Source organism: Mchenga conophoros, linkage group LG17, assembly GCF_057382185.1.
Source record: "Mchenga conophoros isolate Kocher_MC1m ecotype Shallow Benthic linkage group LG17, M_conophoros_male_GT1.1, whole genome shotgun sequence".
In the NCBI taxonomy this organism is placed as follows: domain Eukaryota; kingdom Metazoa; phylum Chordata; class Actinopteri; order Cichliformes; family Cichlidae; genus Mchenga; species Mchenga conophoros.
This window is the reverse complement of record NC_140542.1, coordinates 18219112-18234669: the sequence shown is the minus strand read 5'-3', so window position 1 is coordinate 18234669 and position 15558 is coordinate 18219112. Positions and strand designations below refer to the sequence as shown.

The following is a 15558-nucleotide window of genomic DNA, read 5'->3' as shown; positions in this document are numbered from 1 at the left end:
GGCGTGTAAACAAAGGAACCGTCTGGCAGCTGCACTGATGGAAATCTGAACAGCTACTAATGTGTTTTTCAGCAGCCCCGTTATCTCAAAGGCCCACTATCAAACCAGAGTACATAATGAGTGTGGATAATCCGGCCCGCTCGCTGAATCGGCAGCGCTGGCGATGACCTTAGCCGTGGCCGTGGAGCGGGCGGCGGCGTTCTCAATTAAATTCTGCCAGTGGAGTGGAGAGAGACGGCGAGCTCGCAGAGATCAGTTTAACTGCTGAATGAGAGATTAGAAAGAAAACCAGCGTCGACTAATGCTGAATAAACTTCACCTCTACGGGTTGTTTCTTCGAATGCAGCAGACTATATGTGCCTTTCAAAGTCGAGGGAGTGGACGGGAGCTGAAACAGGAAGGAGAGGAAGCCGAAGAATAACTGTTACAGTTGTTTAAAGCCCAGTAACGTCATATTCAGATTTAAATCATTCCAACTCATGTGAGGCATGCATTCATCTTTGTTTCACAGCTTTGTTCACTTTGTTCTTGTTTAAAAGTCGCTGTTTGAGAAAAAAGGCTAAAAAGAGCTTCATCGAATCAGAAGTATTTTTTGTGCTTCTGTATCATTACACTCACGAATCCACAAGGAAACAAAAAATGCTCAAAATCAAAAGAATGTTTTTGTTTTTGTGGTACACGTTCAAATCTGATACCATCATAGCCTGCTGCCGCCATGTTGGTTTATCAGAGTCAGAAGTGACCATATTTAGACCAGAGGGTGGAGCTTCTGGTTCCGCAGCATGAGCTTTACTAGAAGTTGATGCTTCCTGGCATCCATTAAAACCTGCAAGTCCTTCATCGTCCAGCAGAGGCTCCAGCAGAGTCCGTACTCATGTTAAAGTGGAAATGCTGTTTCAGGAACAGCTTCAGGAGTCAGGAGTTAGTAGTCGTGGTCTTCAATTCCTTGACGTCTTTCCTGTTCCCATCAGCTGACACACTGCAGCTGTTTCAGGTCTCTGCCAGCTCCCTCCCCGTGGAAAGCTGACTGGCTTTCTGGTTCCAGCTGACTCGTCTGTCTCGAGCACTTCCACTGGGACCTCTCCCAGAGTTTCAATTAACGATCTTTCTTCAGCCAGCAAAGAGCAGAAGAGATCAGGGAGGAAGGGAACACTGTGTGACCGCTCCGTCACAGCCGGGTCTGAGAAAAACTCCAGGCGTGCATTCATAAATAAAAAGAAGTGTGTGATTGATGCTGCAGGGCTTTATTTTTTCCATTCTTAAATACCTAAAATTGTCTCTAGATTGTAGAAACCTCTAAAACAAGATTGTAAAACATGATCCGGCCCCAACTATAAATTCTCCAGAGGTGATGGGTAACCACCTTCTCCATAAACGGACAAAAACACCCACATACTGCTGTCTCACTCCCAGTTTATTGATTGATTTTTATTATTATTCCTTCCTGCATAAATATGCCGAGGCCAGACAGCATTACAAGACATGGTTATTTAGGAAAAAGAAACCAGAACCAGACAGAGGCAACAAATCAAACATCCTGATACTTTTCTTTTTCCGAGCTTTACAAATATAGAGAAATCATTAGGAAAGAATTTTAAAACTTGTTCATTCTTTATCAGTGCACCACAAAAATTCTGTGTCTTAGTAACAGTAATCTCATCATACATGGAAACATTACTGAAGAAAATATGATTAATTATTAACTTCTAAATCTCGTAATTAACACAACCTGTTCTCCTCCTGGATGTTTTTAATCTGTGAACTTCAAGAGTCAAGAAACGAGTTCTTGTTCTTCATAAATGTGCCGTAATCGCTCTGAAGGCCATAATCATGCTTCATTTGAATATATGTTCATTATTTTGGTTTTAACAAGATGTAACTTCATTCTAGTAGAGTTCACACTGTGTAATAAATTGTTATTACAATACATAAATCAGCATGAGGCTCTGCAGGACATGGATGATTTCCTCCAAAGCAAAGCCATCCTGTTGACTCTAGTTTCTTACAAGCGTACCATTTAATTTTCACCTTGTTGATCCAGGAATAAAACTCGGATTCTGTTTAATGTTGTTCCAAACACCACTGACCTGAGGCACGAGGACAAGCTTTATTTCTGTTGTTGCAAATACAGTATTGATATATATGAATATGTGCATCTTAGTACATGCTGGCTGATCGTTATCCTCACTCAAACCCAGCACAGGTTAGGAGTGTAGTTTAAAGCCCAGCAGAAACCTACATGTGTGCAGGAGAAGCAGCTGGTTGTGGAGGTTGAAGGTGAATGAAGTTAAATGGAGGATGGTGTAAAGCAGCTTGTTGTACTGTGACTGATCTGATATACAGTATTTTTGTACAGTAATAGAAACAATACAAAATGTAAAAATCAGCCTTTATTAATTTCAGCAATCCTTTCTATTAAAAAATGATGAAAGATTCTACAAGAAAATGTTATGTTATTAGTTTACAGCTTCACAGGGCTCCATTTATTGGCTTATCAAACAGAAACACCAGAAACAGGAAGACCAAAAAGTTGGAGTTCTACTTTCACTAATCCTCAGAGGTCTCAAACATCATCAGCAATGTCAGGAAACCATTTTAGCTCTTTCCCCCTAAAGACGACTTTTGATACCCTTAATAACCTTATGATGAGTTCTGACGCCTCAGTATATGTCAATAAAGTTGTGGTTTGATGACCATTAGAGTAGTTTCTTAGTTTCCAAATGTAGCTGCATAGGCAAAGACTGCCCACACTAACTTCTGATGGCCTCTCAGTCATTTTGGCCTATAAGCAGCTCAAATATGAACTTCTAACATCACAAGAATGCATTAATAAACATGCAGCAAATAGGACGCTGATAAAATCCAAACCAGTTTAGCTTACCAGGCTATTTCGTACTTATTTGACTGTTTATTGGTTTCAATCTCTAGTTTAGACAGTTGGTGCTGCTTTACACCATTTTGATGTGCACCAGCTTACAGATGGAGAATTTACAAAAGTGAATCATCGGCTCTCAAAGGCAGAAAATTGGGCATGCATCAGAAAGCCCATTTCCTCCATCACACTGTCTGGCCGTCATTAGAGCTGCTCTGTGTGGATAAAAGGTGAGGAGAGAGTGGACGCTGATGAAAGCCTCTGCAGGCTGCGTCTCATTTAACTGAGCCCGATAGCTGGAGGAATGGCTCGTTAAGACACCTTAAAACATCGTTAACGTTTCCTCTCTCAGATTGTTGCCTATCAGGCAAAACTGTCTGCTCAGGGGTCACAGAGTCCTCCCAAAGTCTTCCACTACAATCCGCCAATCAGCCCGACACAGGCCCGATCTGCAGACATATCTCAGAGGAGTTAGACAGCACTCAAAAGGCCATCCTGGTGCTTAACAGTATAAAACCAGGGAACTGAATCCTTAAATCGTCACCTTTCGACCGGTGACTCTGCTCAATGTTACACCATAGAAAGAGGCACTCTCTATGCGAGATGGTGTTTTCTTTCACACCCTGCATGCATTAGTGAAGCCTCCTGATAGTAACATGTGCAATCAATCCTTCATTTAGAGATACTTGTGCCTAACTGTTGGTAAAAACCGAAGAAAAGCGAAGCACTGAAAACATTTTTCAGAGCGACGCTGCAGGAGCTCCGTTTGATTTTATCCACAGCTTTAAAGCAGCCGAGGTCAGGTTCAGCACACGCTGCCATTATCTGACATTTTGGGAAATCCTTTACACCTGAGAGTCAGATGGATATCAGCTGTCGAGCAACACGTCATTACATTCAAGTCTGAGTGTCCTTTTTCTGGAAGATAAATCCTCGCCTGTTTGAAGAACCTGGAAGGTCATTTAATGACACTTAAGGGTGGTTTAAAGGTTTTTGCAGGATCCTCAAAGACTCTGAATACATTCCATCAGCTGATAAAAAGGATTTACGATTTACGTTTAAGTGTAGCTGTGGGCTGTGGAAATATGTCAGCACTCTGTGAGGACCACAGATTGTCTTAAATTTCTAACAAAGAAAATCTAAAATTAATTTCAACCTAAATTTGGGGTTTTAATGGTAATTTAATTTAGACTTATTGGAGGGAGGGTAAATGTTTCTAAAGTTGTCAAAAATCCCTATAACTTGTGGGCTGGTACTAAAGTAAGACTGAAGAACATTTTTAGTGAGTTGGATATTAAACATGGACGTCATCTGTTGGGTAGTTTTGGATCATTTTGGCTGCTGCCATGTTGAGTTTTTTTCATAGGTGACCATATTTGGAGACGAGGGTGGAGCTAATGCGGCCAAACAGATGTGATGAACTTATCGATAGAGAACAAACATGTATACGTGTTTGTTACGTTTCTGTATCAGCCTGTAAACATGTTTATTTCTGCTGTTTTAGTTAAACATGGTAGTCTATGGGGACTGACTCACTGCTGCCTCTGCTGGACGTCAGAGGAACTGCAGGTAGTAATGCCGTTCTCTGCTCTGTCAGAAGCTCAGTGTGATCTGAGGTGTTTCCTCGTCAGGCTTTGCTTTCTGCAGGTGGTTGAGGCTTTTTTATCGTCCTGTGTTGTTTCTTTTCTCGTAGCAGGTCTTTGACTGAAGTGCTGATGAATCTTGACGTTCTCGGCGGCAGCATTGTTTGTCTTCAGTCTGATCTCCGGTGGCTCTGAAACGCTCTCGGAGCACCGTAATCGTGGCTCTCTGCGATCCCTGCTGCTCTCACGTTCTCTTCTTCCTCCCCTCATTCACTTTCTCCTCAGCTCCCTGCAGGAGGGACGAGGCTGTGCTCTGCAGCCTGGAGAGCCTTTAAATGAGTGACCTTTGAGACAATCAGAGGCGCCCCGGCTCAAACAAACCCTGAATGGCGAGTGGCGGTCCCCGGGCCCCGTAGCAGGCTGCTGCCCGGGCTGCCTGTGGATTACATTGATCCCCTGAAACAATGGCCTCACTGCGATCATGGTGGAGAGGGCTGATAAATAACATGTGAATAAATGCAGGGGGAGCACCGAGAGTCATGGAGGCCTCCACTCTGAGCTAGAAAGGATTTTCCTGTTGTTCCAGAAGCTTCACGTCCCAAACAGCCAACAGGTTTCATTTGACTGGGTTCTGTTCAGGTGACATCGTAACCACGGCTGACATGAACTCATATGGACAGTTGTTGCTGCTGCCATTTCCTAATAAAACCCAAACTTTGAAAGTCTTTGTGATTAGCAGCTGGGCTCGGCCCCCCCACACACACCCTGCCCCGCCCCACCCACTGTAGTCTATAGAAACGCTTGAAAGAAGCAGCGGCGGGATGAGAGGGGCAGCAGTGAGTGGAATATAAAACATTTAGAGAGCTCTTCTTCAGGAGTGTGAGGGTGAAACGAAGGGAAAAGGGAGATTACTCCGATCTGCCGGGGGAAATGTTTCTGTGGTACACGCTGAGGTGGGGGAGGGGCATAAATGTGTATTCATGTGGACGAGGATGCTGAGTGTTTCCAGTTTAACATCAGAGTGCGAGTCGAAGTCATCATGAGCTGCTTCAGATTCAGGTCAATGCCAGTGTGAACACTTTCAATCTGTTTGTGTCGAGGGGAGACATCTGCTCAAGGATTCAGGCTAGAAGAGGTCACCTGTTCACCTGCTGCTACATTGTTAACAGGCAGGATAGATGTAAAGGATCACGGAGAGCATGACCAGCATTTATACAGCAGTCAGTCTGCTTGTACACTAAATACTTACTTTGAACACAAAGTAAACCCTAACAAAACCTAACAAACACACAACATTCAGATTAAATATTAAAAATATACTTAAAATATCAAAATACCAAGTAAAAAACAAACGAATGTAGAAAGTGCAACCTAAACACTTTTATAGTAGAAGATGAGTTCATTCTTGAAAATATAATAAAATGTAAAGTTTTTAGGTTTTTAAAATAACTACATAAAAAACCCTAAAACTTTAGCAAAGTAAATACAAAAATAAATAAGTAAATAAACAAGAATGAAGAACAATGCAAAGAAGAAATTATGAAGCGAATGGAAAAATACACAGAATAGTAAAATATAGAATAAATTATTGAAATCACAATAGTGAATTTAACAAAAGAAATAAAAAATTAGTATTACAAAGCTTACCTTTTTGTATTTTACCAAAATAAAATGTAAAGTAAATGGTTTTAAATGTTAATTAAAATGTTAACATTTAATTCTTGAAACTAAAATGAAAGGTCAATTAAAAAGTAAACATATACACTACATCCACAGTGTATACAGATACTGTGTATCATGACTGCGAGCTTGGAGGTGTTTCAGACTGTGTCCTGATTGGTGTAACCTTAAAGGCAGGAGGACGCTCTGCACACAGCTTTTTAATCTCAGCCACGGCTTTGTTTGCAGCATCTTCATACAGCAGGGAAATGTAGTTTCAGGAGGAGTGTGAGGTTTACTCAAAGTACAGACAGACTGAGGCCCTCACACACAGACAGAAGCATCTCCGTCTCACTCTCCCTCCCTTGCTGTTATCTGTCTGTCTCACCTGTCTGTCTCTCTCCTGTCTCTCTGCAGAAGCTGGCGGTCAGAAGCTGTCCTGTTGGGACGACTAAGCCGCTGTCGCTCATCAAGCCTCCCAGTCAGGGCATCGCCATCTCCGTGGTGCCGGCCAAGGCTCCCGTTTCCATGGTAACCGCACACATTAACGGACAGAAGGCGGTGGCGAGCTCGGAGCCACTGCAGACGTCCCCCATCAACCTTCAGACGGGCGGCAGGGCCGTGGCCGCTGGAGTCCACCCGTTCAGCAGCAGCAGCAGGAGAGCCGGAGAGCTGCCCCCCTCCCAGGTAACGTCCCTGCTGAGGTCACAGCGAGCAGCTGTTCCAGCTGTTTCTGTTCCAGTCATTAAGGTGAACAGGTGTCCAAAAAGAAACTACTTTACTTTTTCACACAGAAAGTAGTTTATTTCATGTGATGGATTACTACATCACACATCCGGAGATTGAGTCTCAAACACGTTATTGTGGATTCACCTGTTTTCCAGGTGAGCGATGAGTTAATAGGTTTCACACAGTAACACAGACCTGCACCCGATGCAGGCAGCTTTGTTTCCTATGGGTAGAATTTGGGTTTTTGTGAATGGAGTCTGGTGGGTTTGGATGGAGCCGTCTGACAGCAGCACAGGCACTGAAGATGTTTTCGTACTGTCCGCAGTGCTACGATTAGCTTGTCCTTTATTTACCACAGTAAATGTAGAACATTTGTTCCTGGTTCCTGGTATTAGTCTGCCTATTTCCTGGAAACTATAATGAAGGATATCAACAGCGGATGAATCTGTGGAGCTTCACAGAACATCTGCTTTTTGGATCCTTTCAGAGGTATTTTATTCTTTACAGTCTTTAGTCTACACTGCAGAGCTGAAGTTATAAAAACATTTTCCCTCTGAACATCAAACTGGTTTAGAGTTTACAGATTTAAAGATGCTTTAACGTTACGCGTTGGTCTTTAAAGTCGCTGGTTTAGGGAGTAAATGTGTTTTCTTTACAGCCGTCACCTTGTCGAGCATCCAGAAGCTTCTGTGTTGAGTCACTGCTCAGAAACCTTGGAAGAAGAAAGAAATTGCAAAAACTTGACATTTTGTGCCAGCTGCTCTAACATCCTGAATGATTGTGTTTGAATGCAGCTCAGCGTGTGAATGCTCAGAGTCAGACAAAGACCTGAAAACCACAAATTCATCAAGCACAACACTTCCTGTTAAAGTGTCATTTTACTTATTTCGTCAAAGAAATCTCAATTTTTTTAAAAGCTTCGACTCTGAGAAAAACACATCAAAAGCTCATGTATGTGTGGTCAGAAAACTGAGTCTGAATGTAGCAGAGCCAGCCTTGTTTTTTCATGTCGGTCAGTTTCCTGTCATAGAGTCTGATGGCGTGAGTGCCGCAGCTCGCCGCTAAAGCAGCAGCTGATTGTTGTTGTGATTCTGAACACAATGTGCAGCACGGAGGAGAACTCATGGTTTGAACTCAGGGACTGTTTTCCACTGTTCCTCCTCCTCCTCTGAGCTGTTAGGATTCAGGCCGCAGCACCTCACCTCTTCCACACTTTGTATTCAGCACCATCACCTCCATCAGCACACAGTCGGGAACCGAGCTTCACGCTCAACACCGGCAGCCTCCACACTATTACTGTAATTGCATGGCACCATAGAGGGAGGAGGGCCGAGCCTCGGGGCCCTTGGGCTCTGGCTTTATGCTTCCTCTGTCTGTCCTGCACATCAGCACACCTCATATGACACGCAACACGTCTGCTAATGTGAGACTGGCTCATACAGAGAGGCTGCACAGTCTGACAGGAAATAACATGAGGAAGCTCTGCATCTGAAACTAGTCCTAAACACCATGATGAACAAGGTCCAAAGCTTTCTAAAGAAGACCCAAATCAACACCTAAAAATGCAAGAATCAATGCCCCTAAAGGGATTTTGACTTAAATGGAAATGATGTCCTGGACGACGTTCAAAGCCTTTCTAACATTAGAATTAAACTATAACTAGCCCAAACTATGGTCCAAAACGAGTCTTAAATCAGGCCTCAAAATGTCAGAAGCAATGTCCCAAACCCTTTCCAAAATATGTCTCAACTTAGAACATCATCATAAACAGGTTTAAAATAATGTACTGTTTAATATACATGCATCTACATGCGGTGCAATGAGAGTCTGAGCTTCCATCAGGGCTGCACTGATAATCATAAAACTCAGTCAGTGCGCCCCAGGGCAGCTGTGGCTACAAAGTAGCTTGCTATCGCCAGTGTGTGAAAGTGTGTGTGAATGGGTGGATGACTGAATGTAGTGTAAAGCGCTTTGGGGTCCTATGGACTAGAAAAGCGCTATACAAATGCAGGCCATTTTACCATTTGTTTAACACGGACCAGAAAATGAACACGTGACAATTGACAGTCCCACGACATTCAGGCTACATAACTGGACACTCGATGGTGTTGACTGTTCTTCACACATCACCAGGGGACCGGTCAGGGTGGGTTTGCATTTCAGGTCTAAATTTTATATGAAGTGAATCTGACCCTGATGATAAGCAGGTTCCTGGCAAGCTGATGGAATTAGGTTTACTCAGCCTGCACTTAGAGGCTTTTTGTGAAGCTTGTGGCCTTGGCCTTGTGCTTCCTGTCTTCTGTCAGTTTGAGGCTTCTTACAGGTGGACGATCAGCTGCTCAGCTGCCGTTGCCTCTACTTGGGATGCAAAGCAGGTCGAACGTTTGGTGCGATAAGGCAGCTGCTTTTCATCATCGTGTCACTTTGGACAAACCCAGACTGGCTCTCCTCCTCCTCCTCTGTCAGGTGGTGGAGGTGAATGCTTTGGGCAGCAGGACTCTCTCAGCTCTTTATGGCTGCATTGTTCAGCCGAAGCCAGCGCTCCTCACCCAGCTGCCATAAAAGAAAAAATAAACCCTCACTCTCCCCGACGCTTTTCTTGCCTCCATCAATTGAGAGTCGGTGGCTCATGTGTGAACTGAGATGAGGAGGGGGGGGGGAGGCAGGTCACTCCGACCACCTGGCCGCTAATTTGCAGATCAATAATGAGTTGTAATGGGACTGCTGCTCTGCATGAGTGCACACATTACAGCTGCATTGTTTCAGCACTTCAGTGAACTCTGAGTGCCGCTACACACACACACACACACAGTTTCTCTGTGCAGAGAGACGGGGATGCCGAGGTGCCGCCGTGACCCGCTTTACAAATTCAAATCAGACTGTGTTCAGACGTCCCCCTCCTGCTGGTGGGGTTCATTATCTCTGCCAAGCAGGTGAGGCCTCGGTCTTTCACACACGACTCGAACAGTTTGGGGCATTTGGTAGAAAGTTTTGCTCCGAGTTTTTGAATTTGTTTTAATCATTTCAAGCTTTTCAAACACTTTGAGGTGAGGACCTTTTTCCATCATCTTTATTTGAAGGCTGGTGATTTGGCTTCTCCCAAATAAGAAAACTAAATGCTCACTCAACAAAGCAAAATCTAACCTAAAAACTCCAGACAGTTAAAGTAAATGTGTTACAGCCATGTGTTCCATGTACTGGAGTTTCTCAGCTGTAAATCCTTAAGAACAAATAAAGAAGTTCAAAATATAAAAGTGCATCATAACGATGCCCAAACCATCTTAAACAACTCAACAATATTTGACCTTTTGAATTTGTCTGAACCCATTTAAAAACCAACATCAACATCCTGAACAATGTTTAAAGTAGAAATTGTTGAAAAGCTTTGCTAAATGCCTCTTTATCCAGCCCTAAAACTACCCTAAACACCCAAACACCATCCTGAACAGAAACTGATTTTAAACTAGTCTCAAACAACATCATCAACATCTCCCTGAATGTCTGAAATCTGGTTGTAAAAAAGCATTTAAAACAGCGTTTCAGCCGGCGCCGAAACAGAATGGAGAAATCTGCATCTTCAGCACTGGGCCAGAGTTTATCTGAAGATGACATCAGAAACATTCAGCATGAGCGAGTGCTGCCTCAGAGGAAGGGATTCAAAATAGAAATCATAAAATGTCGGATTTTATTCAGATTTGTTATGAAGCCGGTGAGAAAGCAGCAGTTTTACGTGAGCTGGAGATAATTGGGGCTGGTTTCAGTCAGCTGTGAACCCTGGCTACTGATTGGAGCTGAGCTCAGCGCATGTTAGCTGAAGCGGAGGTACAGAGAGGCTGCGAGGAGGCCAAATCTGTTTGAAAGTCGTCCACTTTAACGCCAATCCTGCCTCTCTCTTTCATGACTCTCCTTCTCGCCGCCTTCCAAAGACATCTTTATCCTCTTAAAAACAGCAGCCAAGGTCATCGGTGCCGTCCGCCTCCAAGGCTCGTCAAAGCCAGAGGAAGGTAGACGGCCCCTTCAAGTGGTCTGCACGAGCACAGAGGGTCCGCAGAGAGCGACGGTCGCATTAATCATTATTTCATTTGTCAGCTGGAAGAGAAGAGAAGGCAGAGGACAAACACGCATGCTGTATCTGCTGCTGATTTAGCTGGGCTCGGTTCAGTCACAGGAACTCAGGATTCAGGCTTCACCTCCCAGACCCCAAAACCGGGGTTTCATCTGCAGCCCATCATTTACTTTGAGATATGTAAGTGTGTGTCTAGGGAGAAGTGCGAGGTCATAGACACAGACCAAACAGGCTGAAATAGATTTATTCATAAAGAGCTCTTCAGTGAGAGCGCCTCAGACTGAAGCACAGAAACACAGAGTGATACTTCAGTCTCTCTGGCTCAGATCTGCTCAGTCATTTCTCAGGATTTGGGGCTAAACAAGGACTTCTAAACATTTCCATGAACATCTGTGACTTCAGTAACCATGACGACCACAGGAACAGCATTAGTGTTAACCTGACAGGAGCGTCCGTGAGGAAACATGGATCCTTTTTATTCATTGACCTCCTTACAGCTAAAACCTCAGTATAGATCATGAAGCCGTGCAACAATCGACCTTTTTGATCATCAGCTTGTTTGATCCTCACAGCTTCATAAGTCCCGCAGACATCTGCATGAGCATCAGCTCGTTTATCTTCATTACAAACTGCAGTCAGATCAGTTTTAAGTGTCAGAGTGACAATCGATCAGGGTCTGAAATCTGCGTCGCTACTCTGATGTCTGATCTGTTTTCTTCACCAAGTGCATTCTGGCTAAACTTTAAAGGGTCGTCTCGGCATGTGGGGTGGAGGTGTGATCAGAGCATGTTGGAGTAGATGAAAGCTCTCCTTTTACCTACATTTAGAGGTGGGGATCGTCGCCCTGCTGTGAGTCCTCCCGGGTTGGAATCATTTTCTCATATTTTGGAATTTTTGTGTTTGCTGAGATAGAAACGGTTAATTCTACTCTGATGATGGATCAGTTTTGGTCCAGTCGATGAATTCTGTGATTCGTGATAAAGTTTGAAGGCAGCTTTAATTTGATTTTTAATAATTGGAGGTATTTAACAAGCATGCTGCGCTGCACGTTCACTTTAATCAGCACCAATCACAGACTCAAGGGCAGGAGGAGGAAGTTTTACTTTCAGTCAGCACGTTTGTTTTGTGCAGGTTTCAGAAACGAGTGTCTGCTGCGTCTTCATCATCATCATCATCATCAGTGTTCAAGTTTCACCGCTGAGAGCGTGAATGAAGTCGGTATGAAGCACAGACGGAACCAGAATTATAATATTTCCTGATCAATGTTCAATTTTAAAAAGATGTTTTTAACATAAAAATCACATTTGATTGTTTAAAAACCTTTTGAAAGGAACATTTGTGTACTATTTTGTATGTGTACCAGTTTTTAATGTTTACTGTTTCATAAATAAGCAAACCTGTGCCCCTGTACCATAAAACACATTTAATTAAACTACAGCATCATATTCAGTACATGTATGAATAAATAATCAAATATTTTACATGCACAGCCGGGCCATACCCCGAGGTTAGCAGGGTTCAGGCCAGTGACCAAAGACTGTCTGAATTATGTTGTTATAAACACTGAGCTGCACTAACATGCTCACAGAGAAGTCACAGAGGTCACAGAGGTCAAACTCAGGATTTCAGGTTCAAATGAGAAAGATTCTCTTCTTATTTCCAGCTTTCTGTTTTCCTGCTGAGTCAGATTGTGAAACAGCGCCCCCGGTGGACAGAGTCCCCCTGTTTTTTGTAGAAACACTGAGTGCAGCTGAAGCTGCTGATGCTGCAAACCGATTCTGAAATGTGTCGTCTCTGCTGTGTGTGCGCCTCCTCCTCCTCCTCTTCCTGCTGCCGCTGCTGCTGTCGTCATGAAAAACCAAAGTTCATAACCTCCAAGGCTCGCCCGCCTCAGGCCATAAACCGTCCTTTGACCTGTTGAGACTCCAACACTGCTCACTGTTTACAGCGTTTACCCATAAAAAGTGGATGTGACGCAGAAAAGTCAGAGAAACTTCTGAGCTGATCTGTGAACACAGAGCTTTAATTTTTATGTCACCACCACAGTTTGAGAATTGAAGCTGTACTTTGTAAAACAGCTGCTCCTGGATCAGCTACTGATGAACAATCTTTAATTTATTTTAATTACAGCCAGAATAGTTCAATAAACACAAAACTCTTCCTTTGTTGACTTTCACATGTTGTGGTTTCATATTTCAGTCTTCCCCTTATATCAAGTGTTCCAGATGGATGTTTGCATTGAACATCTTCCTAATAATGAAGTCAGAGTATGAACAGTAACCCCACCCACCTGCTTCTTAAGCCTTTTCTTTACAAGGACAGCCAATCAGAAGGAATTGGGAGGAGCTAAAGGAGCAGCCGTGGGTCAGAGACAGGAGAATTATTCTGATCCGTGTGTCATACCGAGCCGCTGCAGCAGGGTCCAGAAACAGATCCGGTTTAATGAAATCAAAGCTGATTGGATGGAAGAGGAGTTTGGCTTTATTTTTCTGTTTTCAGTTCTTCTCGTAGATGCCACAAACACAGTATCCTCGTCTGAATGTGACCCCGGCCCCTCCTCTCTGGTTTATCGCAGCAGGCCTGCGAGACTAGGGGAGGAGGACAGTGTATGTGCTGTAGAGCCTTGGTCTGCCTCGGTCATAGTGTAAACTTAAAGAAGGAAGCAGAGAAAATTCATTAAAAACAAGAAATCACTGGGCCGAGGAGGAGGGGGAGAAGGTCTCCTGAAGAGAGGGTGCTTAGGCTTGGAGGAAAGAGGCAGCAATTACCAAAATGAAAGCACTGCAAGAATTTTCATCTCTGCAGTTGCCATGGAAACCAACCTCGTCCTCCTCCTCGCTATGGAGCCGCAGCTCAATACAATGGAACGAAGGGATTTTCATAGAAGAAGAAAGGAGGGGAGGGAGCTGCCAGGAAACATGGAGGAGACGCTTGTGGCTCATTTATAGGTTAGTCTGACAGAAGGAGTTGGCCAATCAGGGTGCAGACATCAGAGGGGGGACAGGGGGCGCTGTGACGGGGCAGCACGCTTTAAAAGGAGATTAAACAGAGGGAGCAGAGACGACCAACAGGGAGGGGGGATGGGGGGTGGGAGAGGAGAGGACCAACAGAGAGGAAGGGAAGGAAGAAAGGAGTCATTTCACTGACTGCTGCAATATTTTATGCATTAAACAGTAAAAATCGATTTCTGGTATTTATTTTTGTACAGTTTGGAAACACAGACTGAACTTTGAGTGTTTTGAATGAATTCAGTGATCTGACTGTAATTAGGCACTCCTGAGCTTCTGTACCGACTCTTCCAGCAGGTGGAAGATGTTTTAAAGTTTCCACTGAGCTCCTCTGAGCAGCAGCAGCTACTTAAACAAAGAGAAGTCCTCGTTAGTTTGAAGTGACGACCCACTCGGCTGCTTTTCTGTCTGTTATTTATTTGTTGCCTGGCAACAGGAAGAAGTAAAACGCTGCTGACTAACGAGACGCTGGAAACTGAACGACTTCCTGAGGAAGATTTCTTCTAATGAAGTTGTAAGTTTCATGAGACCAGCCGCGCAACAGCTCAGAAAGGCGGAGCTTCTCGTTACAGCCCGCCCCACTGCTGCGGTTTGACTTGTCTGAGCAGAATAATCTCAGGTTCAGGTTAATGAAACGGTTTCCCAGCATGCAGGAGTGCTGTGGTTTGATGTAGGAGCAGCTCCCCTTGTGGTTAGTGTTTGTTACCACAGCAGAATGAGCCCACTGGACTATATGAATTAAAGAGTTCATGTGGCAGACTGACCCCGTGTTGTGTGTCAGTGATGATGCTGAGCAGATGGATTTAGACGCCGGACTCGTTTGAATCCTGCTTCAGGCGGGTGATCAGTTTGTTGATTTGTGCTTTCTGTGTTGGTGCTCGAGGAGCTTCCTGCTGAATAACTGCGTTTGTGTGTTTCAGATGCTGGGAACTCTCACTGCTGTGCCCATCAAGGTGCCTCAAGTCAGCTCCCTGCACCGGCTGGCAGGACAAGCAGCCACTGTGCTACCTCAGGTAAAACCACTTGTTAGGTCGTCCTTGTTAGTCTGACTCCACATCACGATAATGTGTCAGGGTCAGCAGAACAGTCTGAGTCTGTAACAGTAGCTGCTTCAAGCTGAAAGCACCAGAATGATGAAATCAAAGTGTTTCTGCTGAGCAGCTCAGTGCAGAGTTTAAAGCAGAGCTTCAGGTTTGATCTGCGGGAGAACGCCCACTTCTTCTTCTGTCTTTGTAAAAGCTGCAGAGTCGCTTTGTTTTGTGCTTCAGTGACACTGTGAGCTGCTTCACACACTGTAACAGTAAATACAAGACCGCTGAGGAGCGAGGAGGGAAAAAGAACAATTACGAGAAAAAAGAAAAGAGGAGCAGGAAGATGAAAAAGAAGATGAAGGAGGAGAAGACCAGGGAAAAAGAAAGAGGGAGATAAGTAGGAACTAGAGGAAGTGAAGAAGGAAGGAATGGAGGATGGAAAAGATGAGTTTTTTTACAACCCCTTTTAACTGTTTGTATTGTTTATATTGTCTATTTTATTACTTAACCTTCTGTTTATTTTAACCTTTTTGTACAGCGCTTTGTGACTACCTGTCTACGAAAAGCGCTTAATAAACTTAACTTACTTACTTACTTACTTAACTGGATG

At 43.9% G+C, this 15558-nt stretch overlaps 1 protein-coding gene across 3 annotated transcripts in view; it reads left to right on the top strand.

Moving 5' to 3' along the window:
• phf21b (PHD finger protein 21B) overlaps positions 1-15558 on the top strand; it is an 88534-nt gene that overhangs the window by 63558 nt on the left and 9418 nt on the right. For all 3 annotated transcript variants that reach the window (XM_085251896.1, XM_085251895.1, XM_085251894.1), the window contains exons 3-4: positions 6532-6801; positions 14838-14930. In XM_085251896.1, coding sequence (XP_085108022.1) covers positions 6532-6801; positions 14838-14930 — 363 coding nt within the window. The remainder of the gene's footprint in view (positions 1-6531; positions 6802-14837; positions 14931-15558) is intronic.